General features: G+C 35.1%; 1 protein-coding gene across 1 annotated transcript; it reads left to right on the plus strand.

The window, feature by feature from the left end:
* The first annotated feature begins 6,852 nt into the window (after positions 1-6,852).
* LOC124355081 (ejaculatory bulb-specific protein 3-like) lies at positions 6,853-16,117 on the plus strand. The gene is made up of 2 exons (XM_046806015.1): positions 6,853-7,077; positions 15,673-16,117. Exons 1-2 carry the CDS (start codon positions 6,894-6,896, stop codon positions 15,861-15,863), a joined length of 375 nt encoding a protein of 124 aa, XP_046661971.1. The 5' UTR covers positions 6,853-6,893; the 3' UTR covers positions 15,864-16,117.
* Positions 16,118-20,238: the final 4,121 nt, after the last annotated feature.

Genomic DNA, 20,238 nt, shown 5'->3' on the forward strand with positions numbered 1-20,238 from the left:
CTAGCACACTAGGGTCCTTAGCAAAGGTCAATGGAGGTCTTACGGCAAAGAAGAAAGAGATTCTAGAAGTGTTGTTGGAGACTCTTGACTCGAAATGAGGATGTTTATTCTCTAGGGGGCAAGAGAACTGATCAGGAGGTTGCTAATTCCAGACAATAGTCATAAAGAATCATTACATCTGAAAGAATTAAATGGACAATAAGATCCTTTCAAACCATTTAAATCTCCTGGGGCGGATGGAGTTTTCTCGGCTCTTCTCCAAGAAGGTTTGGATGTTCTACTAAGCACTCTGAATACTCTGTTTAGAAGCAGCTATGCCCTAGGATTTATTCCAAAGAACTGGAGGACAGTACTTGGGGCGTTTGTGCAGAAAAAGAACAGGGATCCATCTCAACCCAACTTGTACACTCCTATAAATCTAACCTTCATAGTAAAAACTACGGAAAATAAATGAAACCTTTAAAAGTTCACCCACTCAGTCTATATAAACATTTATACATAGAAGGAAAGTCAACTACCACTGCTCTCCATAGTTTAGTGGAAGCGGTGGAGGACACCTTGACGGAAAAGGAAACCCTAGTCAGAGTCTTTATGGATATTGAAGGAGCTTTCGACCGAGTAGCATATCAATCCACTGAGGCAGCTCTGGAACGGTTTGGAGTTCCCCCAGATGCTGTCAAGTGGATAGTAGCCCTCCAGAAAAGTAGATAAGTTACAGCTAAGATCGGGAATGAATAGGTAACTATCACGGCCCGGAAAGGCTGTCCCCAGGGAGGGGTTCTCTCTCTCCCCCTGTGGGGATGGTGGTTGACGACCTCTCAGAAAAGAGGGAAATAAGTCTACAATGCTATACCAACAACCTAGTGCTTATGGTCATATGGAAAAACAAACGTATGCTGGAACGCCTCACTCAAGAAGCCATAAATTTTATAAGCAACTGGTGTCAGGGGGAGGTCTGCTGATTAACTCATCAAAAACAAGTATGATTACCTTTACCAGGAAAAGAAAATTCCAGTTAGTACAACCTGTTCTGGAAGGTATTAGGATAAAACACCCTGACACGGTCAAGTATCTGGGCGTAGTCCTCGATGGGAGGCTGACTTGGAACCCACATGTTGAGAACACAAGAGACAAAGGCCCTAGGGGCGCTATTTAGGTTCTGGATAATTCTACCTCCTCGGAAGGCCATATAAAAATCCCCCAGGAATTTCCTGAGGCTGAAATGTTAACCAACGTATCAAAAGGAATGGTTAAGAAATACTCCATTGAAAAACCATATACAGTCTCTGTTTAAGATGGGGGAAATGGAGTACAAAGGAGGCCTACCCTACTAAGCTCTACTAAGGAACCAAAAAGTTCTATACAGATATGGTTCACGCCTTGATTCTAGGGCAGGATTCGGTATATACGGACCAGGAATTAACCTAGCTGTGGGAAAACACGCCACGGTTTTCCAAGCGGAAGTCATGACAATACAATCATGCGCCAGAAGACCCATACAAATGAGGCCAAAAGGAGGAGAATACCCATTACTCTCTGACAGCTAGGCTGTACTAAAGGCACTTGCTTCTGTTCGTTTGGCTCGAAAGCAGTTTTGGAATACAAGAATGCTTTGGTAAAACTGGCAAAAAGAAGAACAGACTTATACTTGGTTGGGTGCAGGGCCATGAGGGCATTCATGGTAATGAAAAAGCAGATAACCTCACCAATATAGTAACATAGTCCCTTATGGTAGGGCCAGAGCCAGGCTGCAAAGTAGCTTTCCCCTACAGCAAAACCATTGTAAAAGATTGGGAAAGGAATATCAGATTCTTTAACGGGAGTAGAGCCTCAGGATTAAGACGTACATAAATGTTTATCTCTCTTTATGCTAAAGGGTGGGAATCTCTCCTAGATCAAAGTAAGGAGGATATAAGAATGATAGTAGAGATGTTGACAGGTCCCCTTAGAAACCATCTTATGAAGGCGGGTCTTAGTCAGACTGATGAATACAGCTCTACGGAGAAGCAGACGCATCAGCGGAACACATATTGGTTAAGTGCGGAGACAACCGTCTTTTTCCCTCTGGAAAAAATATTCTGATTGTACAATGACAAAAATCTACTAAAATCATTAACCTATTTACAATTAATTGGTATACAATTATTTTACTTGCAATGTTCTTTTATATAAAATCAGCCAGAACAAAACACATTTTCTCTGAAAACAGTAAATATATCTTAACATTTCCCACAGAATCCATTAAAAAATAATTTTTGAAATCAGATGAGTTGTTTGTTAGTTCCAAACCTCTTGGACTGATATGCTATGATTCAATAGTATGAATGAATACAAGGTAGGAATACCTCACACCATGTGTCACGCAACAGGCTTCGCTCTAGTCGATAGCTACATTCATTGTGTCCAAATTTGTGCCTGTTTTCTCCCGCCAAATAAATGCGATTGAGTGAAATTTGTCTGATAACGATAGTGGCGTAAATGAGGGCGATGAAGTGACGCATTAGGTACTTTCGGTATGGGGTCAAAGTGTACTCTCCTACGATCGATGTTTTGAGTATATACTTACTGTATAATTGTGCATAGCAAACCACCTGCATTTTAAAAACTTATAATGGGGACATGAAAATCCCATCGTTGATAATATGTGAAGAGGTGATAGGTCAGTTACTCACTAACCCAAATGATAAAACGTGACCCTAATAACGTCTAAATAAAAGTACAAACAAATGTATTACACGATAATAAAGACAACACTTAATTCTCATGTGTTACGAAATCAGATCTCTTTCATGAAAATGTGTTACCTCGTATAAGAAAGCGTAAACGGTAGAATTAAAATACTTATTATTAAGGACCAAACAGGTCCTTCTAAAATCGAGTCGTTGTCTGTTTTGCACAGGCGATAATTCTCGATCGAAAGGTCCTAAAAAATCTAAACTTGGTACATATGTTCCTCTTTCAAATAAAACTACTGATTTCGGGACCAAAAGGAAAAAAATAAAGCCAAAAGTTAAATCTTAACATGTTTACATTGATCTAACGGGTGACCATGATGGCAACGAGACAATTGATGAATAAACAAATTTGTACAATCAAAACTGAGTAAAATCACATAAAATTTTGTCCGTGCCATTGTAACGTTTAGTTCAGAGAGAGAGAAAAAACAATATTTTAGTTTTATATCTATATTTATGTTTTATAACTTTAAACACCATGGTGACATTTTAATTTATTATACTTGACGTATTAAAATAAACCGGCCTAAACCCATTTACAAACTGTTGTTGGCTTTTAAGGATTGAATCCGTAACCTCTCGGTTAAAGAGCTTAATTCCTAAGCTATATTAGAAATTATTGTTAATATACAAATATCAACTTTCCTTTCCATTTTTAATCTTATAGATTTGAAAAAGTCTTATCTACATAATGGCGTGTTTACTCCTTTCCCCATAAATTATGTAAAGGTCATGGATATGCTGGTTATATTCGATGTTAGTAGTGTAAACAATTATATTTAATCGTAACATATAATAGGTTTGTTCGTTTTCCTTGGTCTACAAATTTACCATGTAAGTTACTCTACGATTTGCTCTAGAAATACATCTAGCTAATCCACGTATGTTTCTTGAGCGGTCACTACTACTGTACTTGCTTGTTTTGATAAATGTTTGAAGTTTTCTGCAAAGAACATCTCATTTAGTAAGGCCCCTTAAAATCGTTTATGGTAACTCTTGATATCCTAGGGTAAAACTTGGCACATAGGTTACTTTTGTTCCAAGGAAGAACCCTATTTATTTTGAGGTTAAACGTCAAAGGACCTTCTGTCCATCTGCGTCATAACTCTTAAAAGTGCTAGATTTAACTTGGTTCATACTAGTAGTTTAAGGTTTAGTAGGTTCCTCTTGATCTAAATTATTAATTACTAAACCTTTAACTTTAGGGTCAAAAGTTAGAAGGGCAGTCCGTCTGTGAGAGAACTTCGTTACGTTCTGATGTTGTACCGGTTCATTGAATTCAAGATTAAACTCATGTAACTCTAACTTTCGTAAACGAAATATTTTTATATTAGGAAGTCACTAATGACATAGCATATGTTTTTTTAACTTACAGGCAATAAATAAGTTGAAAACATTACAGCCTATCTTATACTTGTCACTAATACAACATCCTACAAATTAATTATTGTGCGATGTATAATCAGAAACACCTTTACATAAAAATCTGCCGCGTAGTCAGTAAATAATGACTAGCTGTTCGGGTGACCGGGTGGACCAGGAGTGTCTGTATGCCGTCATAACCTTAATGTAAACTGGACAGTAAACAAACTCAGCGTTGTTTAACAAACAAATCAACATCAGTTGGTATTCCCGAACCGTGTCAATGGCAGATGGCAGTGTAGGCCATTAGGTGCGAAGGTTAACTCTTGGTTATGTTTTACTCTTCCTTGAAACTCGTTAACTCGGGAAAACCGCGAAAACGTCCATTTGAAATTAGGCCTTGTGTCTTACTGACCGGAAGAATTCACTCGCCTTGTCAGTTAGACAATCAATCAGAACACTTCCGCAGTTGGAGATCTATTCACACACCCACAGCAAAAGTTTACTAAAGTATTAATTCAAGAAGAATACTCTCCTTTTCCTACTTGCAACTAATACGAAACCTAACGGTGAAAGCGATCAGGTTAATTTTGAGTTAAGGAAAATCTGTATACTGAGAATACTTCTTCAAAATTACTAAATATTGTGCGAGTTTATATTTTCCAAATTTTCTAAGTTCTGATCTGTTGTCATATTTAGTATTTTGCAGGGTTATTACAAATAGAAATTCTTTGATTATCACATAATGTTACATAGTTATAGCAGTGCTATTAGTAACATGTGATATCGTCAGTGATATGTTAATATAAAACTGGTTACTACGTTTTATAGTTTGTAAAACACATTTACAGATCGAAAATACTTATGTTGTATCTTTTTAATGAGGACTTTCCCGCCCGACGCATTTTTATTTCGTTGATTTAATTTGTTGTTACTATGACAAATTAATGAACGGAACATCTCAAACCCACCTGCAAAGTTTTATGACCTCTCCCCTCCCCCGGTATAAAACCCATGACCTCTCAAAGTGTAGTCTTACCTCTGCCACTAAGATACAGGTCATTAGGTTAATATGGGTCATCATATCCTACGAATGCTTCTCGAGAAATACTATACATTGTGCGAGTTTGTATCTTCCAAGTTTTAAAAGTTATCATTTTGTCATATTTGGTGTTGTGTAGGGCTATTTACTTATTTGATCAATTTTAAGTTTGTTCTTTTTACGCATTGCATATACCCATTTTACACATTGCACACGCAATAACATTGCAATTGTTGTACATTAAAAGTGTTTAAGGGTAACGTTACAAACCCATCAGAAAATTTGTATTTACTTAAAAAAAAATTGAACCTCTAATATTTCTAACTCTGAAATAATTGTATTAATCTTTTATAATAAAGAGGCGTTCTAGTCGAGGATATAATTTATGCTTTTATACTACAACTGCTTTGATATAACGTCGTACCGATGTTTGAAATTTACGACACCGATCTTAAAATTGGGAGGACGCAGTTAATGTAGCCTACATCTACAATTGGTAAATATATGCATGACATATGCAATTTGATGAAAAACCGTAGGTGTATTCTTTTTACAGGTTTTGCTTTTTGTAAAAGGTTGGAGAAGGGACTCACAAACTCCTGAATACGACACCGGCTATAGTATTCTAGTTTGACTCCAACTCAGGTAGCCGAAACAATCGGACGTACAGTATGTGTCTGTCATTGGAACGACTGCTAATAATTCGTAGACTTCCCACACCTTGGAAAGGACGGTCCTAGTGGACTGAACAGTTCGGATTTGTGTCAGTTTAAAGTCATTAATGAGATAAAAAATAAATATAAATTTAGTTATTCCTGTTCAAAACAGAATATTTAAAACTTACAATTTTGTATGTTTAGGCTCGACTTTTCACAATAATTTATTTAACCTGTATTTATTATTTTTTGATTATAGATGTTTTTTCTTTCTGATTTGAACTCCGACCTTGGTAGCCGATTATTTTGCGGCTAAACCTACTATCCCAGGGGCCAGGATTAGAATCCAGGATTAGACACGGTGTTTTCACACACTAACAGATATACGAGCCGGAAGTAATTAATGAGATGCACTTTTCCGGGCTGAGCTCAAGTCGTAAAAAAAAAAAAATTATAAGAACATCAACTGACGAGTCGTAGCCAAGAGCTCTCTACCAACTCTGATAGATTGTAGATTGCCAGTTAGATTTTACTGAACACTGTGCTTAGTATGTAAATGCTTTCTAGTGCTAGATGAGTTAAAGGAAACCCCTCGTTAGAGTATAGGTCAAGTTAAGAAACATTTAAATGTTATGATAGGGAAAAGGTTATATAAAAAAATATTTTAACGGGACTAATAGTTTTATTGAATTTGTTGTAACAATTTTGGTCTCAAAGCAATTTAATACCAATCTCCCTAAAGCTGATCTTAACATTGAATGTTACACTCTGATTACAGGCATTTTCATAAAATAATTACTTATAGAACTTTCTGACAATATTCTTAGAAATTATTGAAACCTGCACCAGATCATTGAATGAAATTACTCAGAAGGCCTTCTGCAACGGTTGGAGAACTTGGAAAAAGTCTGCTGGTGTTCATTTTGATGTTGGAAAAGAACGGTGACCCTCCGTCTCCGAGGTTCCGCGAACCGTTGAGTAACGCGACCCGGGGTTCCCTGGCCGGAGGGTGCAGTGGGAGGGGGAGGGGAGGGGTCCTTAGGCTGATAAAGTGGCCAGTGGCCGGCTCTGAGCGGCAGACACTCCTCACCTCTCGTCATGCATACAGTAACATTGCTGGTGGCGGCAGCGCTGGTAGCGGCAGCGTCGGCGGCATCGTACACCAACAAGTTCGACAACATCGATGTCGACCGCATCCTCTCCAACGACCGTATCCTCACCCAGTACATCAAATGTCTCATGGAGGAGGGCTCGTGCACCAACGAGGGCCGAGAACTCAAAAGTGAGTACTTTCGATGATCAATGGCAGATTCTTTACTTGACAATACGCTAGTTACTTTAAAAAGTATTACAATCTCTCCTAAACACGTTTAATACAATTTAAAGTGCAATTTGCTAAATATCTATAATAATTAGCCTGTAAGTGTGTCTTCATAATTTAAAATTAATTAATGGTAAACCCTTTGCAAACAACGTTTCCGATATTACCTAACTTCTGAGTCACTGTTTCAAAATCAGCGCGAAATAATTTCCTGATAACGTTTTAAAAACTTGGCATTTGCAGTACAAATTTTCAAAGGGATAATAATTATTATAGAAAATATATTTTTCAGATGTAGAAAAATAGTTTGTAACCAATAAGTTATTAAAATTAACTCATTTAGCCTTCACTTGTTGCTTAATTATCGTGTGTTTCATTCACGGAAATGTCATAGTGATTTAGTATAGCATACAATACCAAAATATATTGCTGGAAAGAATTCTAAAATTATGAGTTAGATTATTTTTTTTATTTGTTAACATACGAAGAAATTTCGTGTAACTGATGTAATATATTAATGTGTAGACGCCTTAATGTTAATAATTGGCAAGATTATAACTAAAAGTAAATCAAGTAAATACTATAATCAGCAAATGGTGTGTGACAAGAAATATGGAAAATACCAACAAAAGAAAATCAGAAGCATCAAAAAGTCACGAAAGTCTTCCCTTTTAAAAGTAACATATCTGTGTAATATAGTTAACATTTAATAGAATTGTTATTTTTAACAGCTTTTATATTTGTTGTTTTTTTTAAATAACTGCGAATTGTTATTTTTACGCCGTAATATTTAAGGCTCTAAACAAAACGCCAATAAGAGATACTAGCAGGTCAGGGAGGCTCATCTACCGAAGGTTGTCTTGTTACATAGATGTTCTGTGTTACTAGAACTAGCACGTCATCGGTCAATGCTGCACGTTGAAAAATGTAGACTGTGCCAAAATAAAACTGAACATATCCTTTCAAGAACTCTTTACTCGTGGTTTGTGACTCAAGGCTTGGGCCTGATTTACCAGTCATCTCTGTTGAACAACATCTATTTGTACATTTAACGCTGTACCGTGACTAGGCAGTTTACACGTGAAGTGACTTGTCCTAGAATTACATGATGTACGGGTAGTAATTGTGGTATGGGATCCCTAGCTTGTCATTTAAGTTGTTAATAGCCTTGATTTTGTTGACACGATTATTCAAAAGTTGATTCCTCTTGGAAAGTGGGGGGGGGAGATATATTATTTGAGGTTATAGGACCAAAGAGAGTCTAATGAGTATGGAAAAGCTATTATCAGACATGAACGAATAAAACTTACATTTCTAAAGTTTTTATTTAAAAATTATGCATTGCATCTCATTTTTACACTACCCCGGCAATGGTTACGCCCCTGTACAAGTTTGAAGAAATTTTCCCGTGAAAAAATAATCTGTATGTAAAAATAGCGTATTCTTCAAAGTTAAAATTTATCTCTTGTAAGATGTTTGACAGTTAACAGCAACTATGTTAATATTATACTATAAAATTCAATAAGGCTAACTTGTTTGTTTATATTTTAAATTCGAATGAATACTAAAATACAAATTAAAATCGCAGTAAGAAAAGATAATCATTTAAGATGTTACGATTATATAAAAATCTGTACTATAACTAAAAAAAACTACATAATAAAATCATGTAATTTAATACTAATTTATCTAAAAAAAAAGTAATATTCTTGTTGAAAAATTGTACAGATAGTAAAGTTATATTTTATTTTTATGGCTAAGCCATAGCAAAACGGTTATTGTTATGAGAATTTGAGACTTGAAAAACATACTTCTATACTAAAAACAGGTTAGTAGTTTTCTTGAAATTATAGCTGAGGAAAAATAAAATAAAAATGTAAATTTGCAGCAATAATAAAAGAAACTAGTTTTTCGTCTGAATAAAAAAGGTGTTGTTAAATTACAAATTTCGTGTTCTATACTGTGTTGTAAATTAACAAGAAAAGCGATACATTCAGTATAAAACTAATTATTGCTTTCGGCATTTTGTTCCAAGGAAATACATGTTGGAGTTGTTTTGAATTTATTGAGAAGATAAAAAATGATTGTGTAGAATAATACTCGTTAAACTACAATTTGTTAAAATACATCGTTAGAAGTTTGAGAAATCACAGTTTAATAAATACGATTCAGAGATAACAGTATTCATATATGCATTATGTTAATATTTTACCGTTCTGTCCCCCATAGTGTGTAGAATAGAGTGAAGAAAACTAGAGTCTGCATTTCACTAGGTTAGGATCTCCAGTATCTTCCAAAGATGCTCACGTAAAGATTAATCGGTACAAATGTAATTGACCTTTATGTGAGCACCACGTTTCAGACTTGCTCACTAAAAAACCCCCTTTTAAGGGACCATTTTTTGCTTCATACGACAAGAAGCATCGTCCATTTTAGCAATTTGATAAAAATACACTTAAATATAGTCTCCTGTTCTGGAACCAGGTTAGGTAGAAGGCGACGTCAGATATAAACATTGACTGTTTCACAACGTACTCTTGATCTATTTCAGCTTCAAGATCAATGATAATCCTAGGCTCCCGGACAGGCAGGTTAATGTGACTCTCCCATTAAACTAACGACCAGGGCTAACACAAACTGATATAGTAACAAACCAAAGTGATCCGTATTTTAAACAAACACTAATTAATTAAGATTCCTGTGCATCTTGGATACATGGTTCGAATTTCGGCTGCATACAGCATAGTATGGTCCAGATACGTTAAGGGCCACTAACGCGTTGCCACTAATTCTTCTGCAAGTTGCTTATAGACATCAACTAAATCTCCGACAGTTCAGCAACCAGATACGTTTTACTCATTAGAACTCATACTACTTTTTAAAATTAAGAATTGGAAATAATGCGAAACGTATTTCCAATTTCTTGAAAACTTACGTGAAACTACCACTTTCCCGGGGGTTTATAATTGGCTGAGGGTTAGTGAAGCCTGGAAAACTTGCATTGCTACATGTTTGTCTGTGTACACGAAATCTAGAAAACAAACTGAACAATAGATTTGAAGTTTAGCATGAAGCTTAATTTCTTTTTATGTAGTTTGTTAGCATCATTGAGGTTGATGATGGTGCTTGCCACCCCCTATGATTTGGCTGAGCGTTGGCTTGGCTGTCATATGACATTTTAACATGTGACATATAGCTATAGACCTGTTATGCGACACGTGATGTGGCGTACTCCTTACCTTTAACAAAAACTAAAAACCGTACCATGATTATAATTAAAATGTTGCGTCCCATTGAAAACTACGAGCTAAATTCCCAGAATTATACAGATTTAAAATTTCCGGTAGTTTCGTAGAATACACATTCTTATAAATTTAGGTTTAAAACAATTCAAAAGGATTTAATAAGTTAATTTTCCTATTCTGTTGGACAAAGTTGGATTATGCAACTTTATATTTGCAAGTTTATATTTGGAAACAGAAATTCACCCGGGAAATGCGGAAGGTAATAACAAAAAACAAAATAGATCATAAACTTCAATTTCGTTTCAATTTACATAAGTGACACAATCACAAAGAACCTAAAACATGGGATTCTGCTGTAGTTATTGTCAATATCATTTAAGAGAGAACTATCATAACCATTTGGTAGCCTACATAAAAAGCAATGAATAGAGTCCATTTATAAGAGCCGCAAGCTCTAGCAGCAGCAGAGGATTAGGCACTTTCAACAGAATTAAGTTGTGATGAAAAATAAAGTCAAATCGAATGGTAACAAAAATGTTGGAACAATGAATTCAACTTTTTTCAAGTAAATTAAATATTGATTTCTTTCCATAATCATTTATAGATCACATAAACCGATTTCAAATGTTTGTTTTCTTAAATATAAACATTAACATAAAATAATCATAACAAACTGCATTCAGTCCAACCTACCGTTACAGTCTTCACTACCAAGCAGAATCAGATGGGTATCAGTGCGCATGTAATTCGCTGGGAGAAAGAAAATCGGAATAGTAGATTATTCTATTGCTCAGATTATTCTTCCATGCAAACATATCTTTCAAAACAATTATTTATGAAGAAACTAAACTCCATTATTGAGGTCTAAATGAAAAAAACGTGCACAAATATGTAATAATGTTAGCAAGGATTCAGTAAACTCAACAAATTCATCTGGTTCCATAAGCGACTATATAGATTTTTCATTCTCAGAACCAAGTCAAGACACCCGGACGGACAACGCTTGCGCAAGTCGCAACCAGCGCAGCGCGGTAATGGTTGCGCAACTGTCTGGCTCTATCCCCGGTCGCTTATGGGGTCGTAATGAGTTCAAAGTTCACAGTGGCAGATGTTCAGAGACAATGCACCATGATGCTATGGACCTCCCGTGAGCCGCCGTAGTACTCGCTACCACCCAATATTGCGCAACTGATGTCCATTGTTGCGTACATAGTTGCGTGTCACGCTACACGGCTACAATGACATGCGACATTTCCCTGGCAGGTCGCTTACTCATGGTCAGCAGACGCAGGACTAACTTCCTCCAATCCTTCTCGTCTCTTCTAAGGCGTACAAAGGACACAACCAATTTCCAGTAGAGCATTCCACAATCTTCCAGGAGATTTGATAATTTGCAGAAATTCTGATTTTTTAAGAAGGGTGCTGAAAGAATATCCCATTGGGATCCAAATAAACATTGAGTCCATGCTTTCAGGGAGTATTTGATTAAATTTTCATACAATTCTCTTTTTAATTTCCACCCAAAGTGTTCATGATCTGCTGTGAAGGACTTCTTGAATTGTTGGAACCAGTTCCAATTATTGGGCTTTTAAGAGTCTTTTAGAGTCAGACCAGTCGTGTAGAATTTCGTCACTGCACGTGGACGAGCAAGATCAAGGATATCAGTTCAGTGAAGATCATCTGTCCCAGCTGTTTCGACAGTTCTATCGGTGACCGTCTATTGCCCACGGAACGAGTTCACCTTGGCTCGGTTGCTTCACTCTCTCTCATAGTCCCAGGCCACTCACCTCTCCTCCTCATCCTACTTTGAACCAGTATCGATTACGTACTGTAAATGCATATGGCCGTATACGTTTGTAAACAAGGATTGTATTTTATCTCTATTCTTCGAGAAATTGAGACCGATAAAATCCTATGAGAACTTGCTCATGATTGGAGTTATATTTTATCTGTAGCTCTATCATGTTGTAATGAGAACTGCAGCATTCTCTGTTTATTGTTTATGAAAGTGGAACAGGTCAGTAAAATAGCTCATATCATGGTTTTATTGCGTTAATAAAATTTTTTATTTGAAATAAAATAAGTTAATATGTCAATTATAAAATGTAGTCTTTAATGTTGTGAAAAAGACATGTTTTAAATTAATGATCTGGTTTTAATTTAGTAAGTAATTTTAATTAAAGTAGTTAATTTAGTCAAATAAATGTGCATGGAGCTCACCTTGTATAGCCTGAGAAGGAGGGGGGAGTGCGTGACATATTCGTGTAAATGGTTTTAGAGATTCTGTAGCCGATTTTGTAGTAGTGAAGTCTGATTTCTATTAGCCTTGGGTTAAAGTTAATTGTGAGTCTGCCGAACTTAAAATTTGTAATATAGTGTAACGTAGTTTGTAATTGTTACGAATCTATCCATATTAAACCATTTTATTCATTTGACTGCTACAGTCTAAATTAGTTAATCGTATTATAAATGGTTTCTGTTAATTATAGAAGATATCTTTGAAATAAAGTAAAATTTACATTTGTTTACATTTGAATTATCTTGGGTAATTGTTCCCTTGGGTTGCTCACTTCGGTTGCATTTGTGCTTCACTGATATCTTAAACACATTGTCTTTTTCTGAAAATGCCTGTCGTGGTTTTTTAAGTTGGACGTTATGAACTGGGAATTTTGTTAAAGGGGCAACAACCCAGTAGCAGTTTCCATACAATTAAATTTGTCATATTAAAATTGACCAGGTTTCATCTCTATTATATACATTTTTATTGTAATTTAAAGTGGCAAACATATTGCATTTATAAAACCCGTGAGAACATATTTCAAGTAATTATTATTTAGCGATCTGGTTTGTTCAAGTTTTCGGTCTTGCAATTCTTAGCAGCAGATTCTCAATATTTGCTCTACTAACTCAGAATTATGGATGTTTGCCAAAAATTAACCACACTGCCACGTGATGATACAAATTTGATATTCTGTTCTCTTATTTTGGTGAGATCTAAATTTTACTTTCCCCATCCTTACGATGGATCGTTGAAAAACCTTCAAACCAATGCAAACGCCCTATCTTTGCATATGCTAGCCACACGAGTGCTCAAAATAGGTTACTGTCTTCTTAAGGTAGTTTGTGTCAATAGGTGTTAATATTTTTAACACTAAATTTTTAAATACTATAAATTAAATTGTTCTAGAAATAATGTGCAAACAGGGATAATAGGGGAAATATTGTTTTATGGATACGTATCATGTATTCTGGATTTTGATAAAATCTGAAAAATATGTAGATCATATCAAAATTTAAATATTGGATGAAGCAATCTCTAATTGTCATGAACCAATTTGAAGACTGTTTACTAATTAGAGAACATTTTGAAATTGGGCGAAAATTATGTTTTAAAAACAGCTGACTAACTGAAAATTCAATGAGGGAGTATTTCGTCGGAAGAGTGGACCAAAACAATCTACTTCTGGACGATCTCAACCTCAGGCTGTTAAGAACAGCTCGATTGGAAAGCTGTTTGTTGCTGTTGTTTGTTTTTCCTGGCTTGTTGTCATCATTAATCGCCTAGGGTTCAGCTTAACTTCGGTGACGTTACCGGAAGTCTTAGTTAGTAGTCATCGACATCAGTTATGTGGAGACGGTTCCTCCTCGGGAAGTCTGTGGTCTCAAGGCGAGAGGGAAGGAAAACACATCTCGCGCGGTTTGTCTGGCTGTCTGTCTCTGATGTAATCTATAGTGTCGGATCAGATCATACCACCGCTACTTTCTCCCCACTTTCGCTGTTCTTGCGTAACCTCACTGCTGCGAGCCGAGCAAGCTATCGATATCCTGTTATCCGCAACTTCGAACATTTCCTTCAGGACAGGCCTACGTTTTTCTTCTACCGTATTTCAAATGCAGCAGGGATTTTGACACTTTCCTGCCCACGGGAGGCCTAGTAACGAGTCCTCGGTGGCCCGGTGGTCTTTAGCACCGCAGGCACCACGTGTTATGTGTCATGGTCAGGCGATAATAGAATTACGCTCACCAAACATGTCACAACTAACGCCTGTAGCTGTGACGTGCATACTGACAACCATTGTGAGACAGGGCCCATTCACTTCTGATACCGGAGGAATTCATGAAATATACGTGAACAATGCCTCGCTACAATATCAGTACTGCATAGTTTTTTAACGTTAACCATCAGTGACACATTGGCTTTATTATTAGTAGTAGTAGTTAGTAGTATTGATGAGCGCTGAACCGTCGTTATCAATACTTATTTATTAATACAAAAACAAATATTTTAATTCATGAACGCTTCATTAGGCCATCTGTCAATTCTATTTCATCTGAGTACAAATAATAATAAGAGATTCTTCCACTTAAAAATTAAGGAATTTGATGACAAATTTGATAAAGCATTAGTGGGATAGGATACTTTAGGACCTACAACTACAATTTCATCAGTTTTACTACAATTCAGGAATCATGCTTTAAAATTGCAACAATATACATTACCCTACTTATAGACTAGATCACAGAAATTAATTTTTGTTGATTTGAATTGTATGACAGTTATTTAGGAGTATCGAAAAAAAAGATAAGAAAAGACATACCCGTGTGCACAATTTAGTTCACACAATAACCTATAGAATGTTCCTTTTTCGTTGTGTATAAAACATAAATGTATATAAATATATGGTAATATATAAAGATCGTAATCAACTTATCAAACAAGCAATAGAACAGAATGTCCGTTTTAAAACAAACTTTGTCAATGTTTAACCTTTATACGAATTCCCCATTGTGTTTTAAACGTGATGATAATTTTTGATAATGATTATAGAATGCAAAAACAACAATTCTCCTTTCAAGTCAATACTTTAAACACATTACAATTTCATAATCTTTTACGAGGAAGTTTCATAATTCATGTTTAGACCGCGATACAGTTGCTATTACGACTCATCTCGCCTACTTTCCTCATTCAGTCGATTTATTTTTGAACAGCAAGTTTTTAATTTCTCAGGAACTGAATGTTTTGAATCATTTATGATACCTTTAGGTTAGACCTACAAAATTAGACAGTACAAACTCTATATTCCTCTCCACTACTGATTCCCAAATTGTCGTAGAACTCCCAGATTACCTAAAGAATTTAACAAAAATGCACATTTTTACAATTAATTGCATTTTCCAGTAACCAAATGTTACACTTCCAATCTTGAAATGTTATACATTATTGCACATTCTGTGCATCGTAATTTTTCTTGTTACACATGTCATGATATGTCAACGACAGTGGTGTAACTGATATCTTGTGCTGCAGAGACTCTTCCTGACGCGCTGAAGACGGGCTGCAGCAAGTGCACGGAGAAGCAGAAGGCAGCTACTGATAAGGTGATAAGGCACCTGAGGAAGAACAAGTCACACGACTGGAATCGTCTCGTCAACAAGTACGATCCCAACGGCGAGTTCCGCAGCAAATACGAGGCAAGACTGTCGGACGCAAGGCGCTAAACCTCGGACTCCCGGGACTGAACGAGCTCTCTGTTACAGAATAGTAATTTGAATTATCATAAGATCTAAAACTAAATTTTCCAAAAACATCTAATATTACTATTTCTTTACTTGAGACTGTTTGTAAGTACAAAACTCTTATAAGTCCAAAATGTTGGTTCACGTCATTACTGCAAGTGTTGTGATAATTGTAAGTTTCTAAGTGATAATTTTTAAGATAAAATAAAAAAAATAAACAAATATGTAATATTTGATATGTGGTTATAATTATTTTCCTATTGCGGGTGGAAAGTTCCCAGTTGAAGATATATATTTGTTTATTAATAGAAAGTTGATTATTGATGAGTCTAAAAAATATTTAAAAATCTATAACTCAGACCAATTTATAATTCATAAATGTACTGTACGATAGGTTCTAATTTACGAGGCGTTACTTTAATTACAATGTATAACCAGGATGACCGGATAATATTAAACGGTTTTAAACGAGGCTCTGATACATAATATGAGATCATCTTGTAAGGAGGTTACGTAGGAAGAGACTTTAACTACGGTAACTATTGTCAGTTAGCAATTTGAACGCGTTCGTCTAATTTTGCGAAAATAATTTTATTGTATTGCGTAGGTATATTGTCGTGAGTTTCACTGTATGTATATTTGTTTGCTGGCAACAAAGTTTACCGACAGTATGCTCTAAACTTTTCTGTCTTATTATTGATATTGTAATTAATAACTAAATTCAGTTTATTAATTCCAGAAATGTAATATTCCCATATTAAAGTAAGCTACAGTTTGGCCCATTTGAATTGCATATATTACACCAAGCTGATTTTGTTGGGCTTGTTCCAAAAATCTAAATTAGGTACATTTTTAAATAGACAATTTTAAATATTTTACTTATTATTACGAATTCTCTGCACGCTTATTCTGTATTTACATCGGATTTCCAAAATTTACTTCAAATCTGTCAATATGCAGGTAGACTATTGTACAATATATATAGCCCGTCATCTAACTCCCTAATGTCTCCCAAAATACCGTACCTGAATTGTCTTATACATGTAGGAAGGTTTTCTTGCCATTTACACCAATACTCATACAGATTACCTATTCACACTTTGTAAATTAAATTGGCGAAATACTTTTATATGGAGGAGCCACAACATAATTTGGACATTTGTGCAAACCTGTACGGTAATTCATGTTAACGCCTATTGAGGTTGATTTCATTTCTGGCGATTAGCTTTAATTTATGGCTTTATACAACTAACTATTTAACTATAGGTGAAAATTATACGTAACTGTTCATAACGGTGTTCAGCGGTGACGGTTTCTGTCACTAGTATAGGCGTAGGTATCGAGTACTCTACATATAAGACAGAGAACAGAGGAACTACTGGTCCTAAACGCGCTGTAAGAAAACGCAAAATAACAGGAGACAAGAATGTGCATAATTGTCAAAACAAGTTCAATATTATGGCTAATCATATATTTCAATTAAAAAAAAAAACTTTACTACCTTTGTAAACTACTTCACTACTTGACACAGGACAGAGGTTCGAACTATCAACTTTAAAGGTCAATATTATACTTCTTAAAAAGTAATCGTGAATAAATCACTAGTGAAATAATATAGTTGTCAACAGCATCAGTATCAGTCAAAGGCCAGTGTATCCACAGGCAACGAATTCCAGAGTTAATAACAGAACCTTGTCAATTGTGGCTGTATTGTAAATTTGTCAGTTTTAAATAAGTAAGGTAGTGCAATCCTTTTTGGGTTTGGAAAATACTTATGTTAAATTCATTATTCTTTCAACTATAACAGGATACACAGTTATAGTTTGCCCTTTAGGTACATCATCCTGACTCCAATTACTATTACTGGTATGACCCTTATAATGCCAAGTAAAGAGATAACTTCCTTGAATACATAAAAAAAAGAAACTTTGAATGAACACCCCATGAAAAATTGTATTTAAGTTAGGAAATTTAAGCAATTTTGTAAGCAGGCCCAAACAAAATGTCTGGAAATAAAATGATCAACATTTTGCAGTATTTACATGAGTTCTTAAGAAAAAAATATTAAAAAAATACAAATTTCTTAAATTAAACCATATAATTTCCTTAACATAAACAATTACTTTTAATTCCAAAATTAATTGCACTTAATATTCTCATTTCACCGATGATACCTACGCCAGATAGCTAAGGAGGACCCACCCGAATTTACCAGTGAAATTAACAAACAAGGTAACGTCTCTAATGCAGTATGTCAGCAATGACCTCAAAGCGGAAAGCTACCGATTGTCAACTTCCCGGTCGGTTATCTTCCACAAGGACACTCAAGGTCAAGATTTCTTCCGTGGGATTGGGAATTCACCCAAAACAAAGTAGAAACAAGTAGAATCATTAATTCAATAAACAATAAACCTTGTATTATTTTACAAGTGACTAACTCAATTGACCTTTATTGCAATGATTTTTGTAAATTTAGAAAGAACTATAAAAAAAGAACTAATTGATCCTAATATTTCTATCTTGTCTTCACATTTGCTTTTGTACTAAATTGTGTTTTATTTTTGTATTTTGGATGCTTTAATGATTTTTCAAGTGAAGAATTTACAGTACATTTTATGATAATAATTGTTGGTAATTATGGTTTTGTTCAGAATAAAAGTTTCTACAAGTTTTATTAAAAATAATGATCTGTTACTTGGTGAAATAATTAAGTTATTGTTGCCCAAAGATGAAAAATGTGTTTTCAAGTACGTTTTTGCATTTGACACTGGTTTTCTAAAAAACTACGTAATTTACAGTTCTGGGACCTGTTTTATTAAATTTATCAGATCAAAAACCATTGAAAACTATTGAATTTACCCCTTAATCTACTTTACCAGAATTCCAGAAAGACCTCTCTTTAAATGGTGAGCTGAAATCCGGGTAAAATCTTTCGCTAGCCGTATCTCGCTAAGGAAGCATTTCCGGAATCGTGTATATATAAATCTTTTTCATTATTTTTACATGTAGAATGGGCTTCCACAGTTCCTGCATATCTTCGTGAACCACCCGGATACCCGCACCGTGCAGTATGGAGTGGTTATAAGCTATGTTATCCAAACGGCAGTCCTCGTGGTCCTCAAGACATCGACCCATCGGTGTATTAAACATCACATTCAATTGTACTGCTTATTTTCCTGTATGTATTATTTTATGTTATATTCATATTACATGTTACTATGTTGATTACCTGTCCTACCTTTAACCTCTCCAAAACAATGACATCTTACATTGTAAGTTTAAAAATACTCGGAGTGAATCGGAGGATAAACTATATAATACAAATAACATGATATTTGTACCTATAATTGCACGTGCAAGAACTAGAATCTTTTTACTGTCGCTGCAAAGAAAACGGTAACATAACAAAATCATACTATTTTAATGTTCCAGCATTTCATCAACTCGGTGTGAATTAATTTACATATTGCTTCATAATACATTATAAGTACCTTTCACACCTATATTTTTGTAAACTATTTAGTGACACAAACATCACAGATAGATAAAGCACACGTGAACATGAGCTAAAATCTATTTAAAGGTCGAGTTCAATAAAATCTATTTAAGCGCCTTCGCGCGGACAGCTATGACAGTTGACGCAACCCGCATGACACTAGTCAAGATGTTCGTAGTAAACATGAGTAGGTCATGTTCCATTAGACCTATACTGCACGGTGAACATGGAACCAAGTATATACAACTACTATATCCGAAGTACATATTTTATTCTTATACAGAGTGTGTGTGTGAAAATTATAATTTTAATAATTCATTTATTTGCCATTTAATTATCAATAATGTAATAACTATTACAAAAAAGAATAGCATTCAATATATTTATAAAAAAATCTAAATGGCGAAAATAGTGTTTAGTAGATCATACTGATAAAAAAAGTAAAGCATGCAGTGTAAAACTGACTTAATTTATAATAACCAGGCGAAGCTTCCTCATGTTCTGAAGAACATAATAGTTTATATAATAGTTTACATAATAGATTATGTTGAAACATAAACTATTATTTTTTAAAGAATAAAAAAACACAATAAAATAAAAGTTGTAAAAGACAAATAATTTCACATGTACGTCCATTATATTTGTTACGACTGCCTTCAACTTTCTGCTGCTTCCCATCATCGCTTCAAAGATCATGTATTGCAGTAAATAAAATGGAAGGAGAAACATAACTATCATTCTGAAATCAGACATAGAAGCTGCGACAGAGCAAGTGCGGGGCGCCCCCCCCCCCCCACAACCAAACATTATAGGGGAAATTATAAATATCCTCTTAAAACAAATGTAGAATTCAACCTATGA

This window comes from Homalodisca vitripennis, chromosome 2 (assembly GCF_021130785.1).
Source record: "Homalodisca vitripennis isolate AUS2020 chromosome 2, UT_GWSS_2.1, whole genome shotgun sequence".
NCBI classification, from domain to species: Eukaryota; Metazoa; Arthropoda; class Insecta; order Hemiptera; family Cicadellidae; genus Homalodisca; species Homalodisca vitripennis.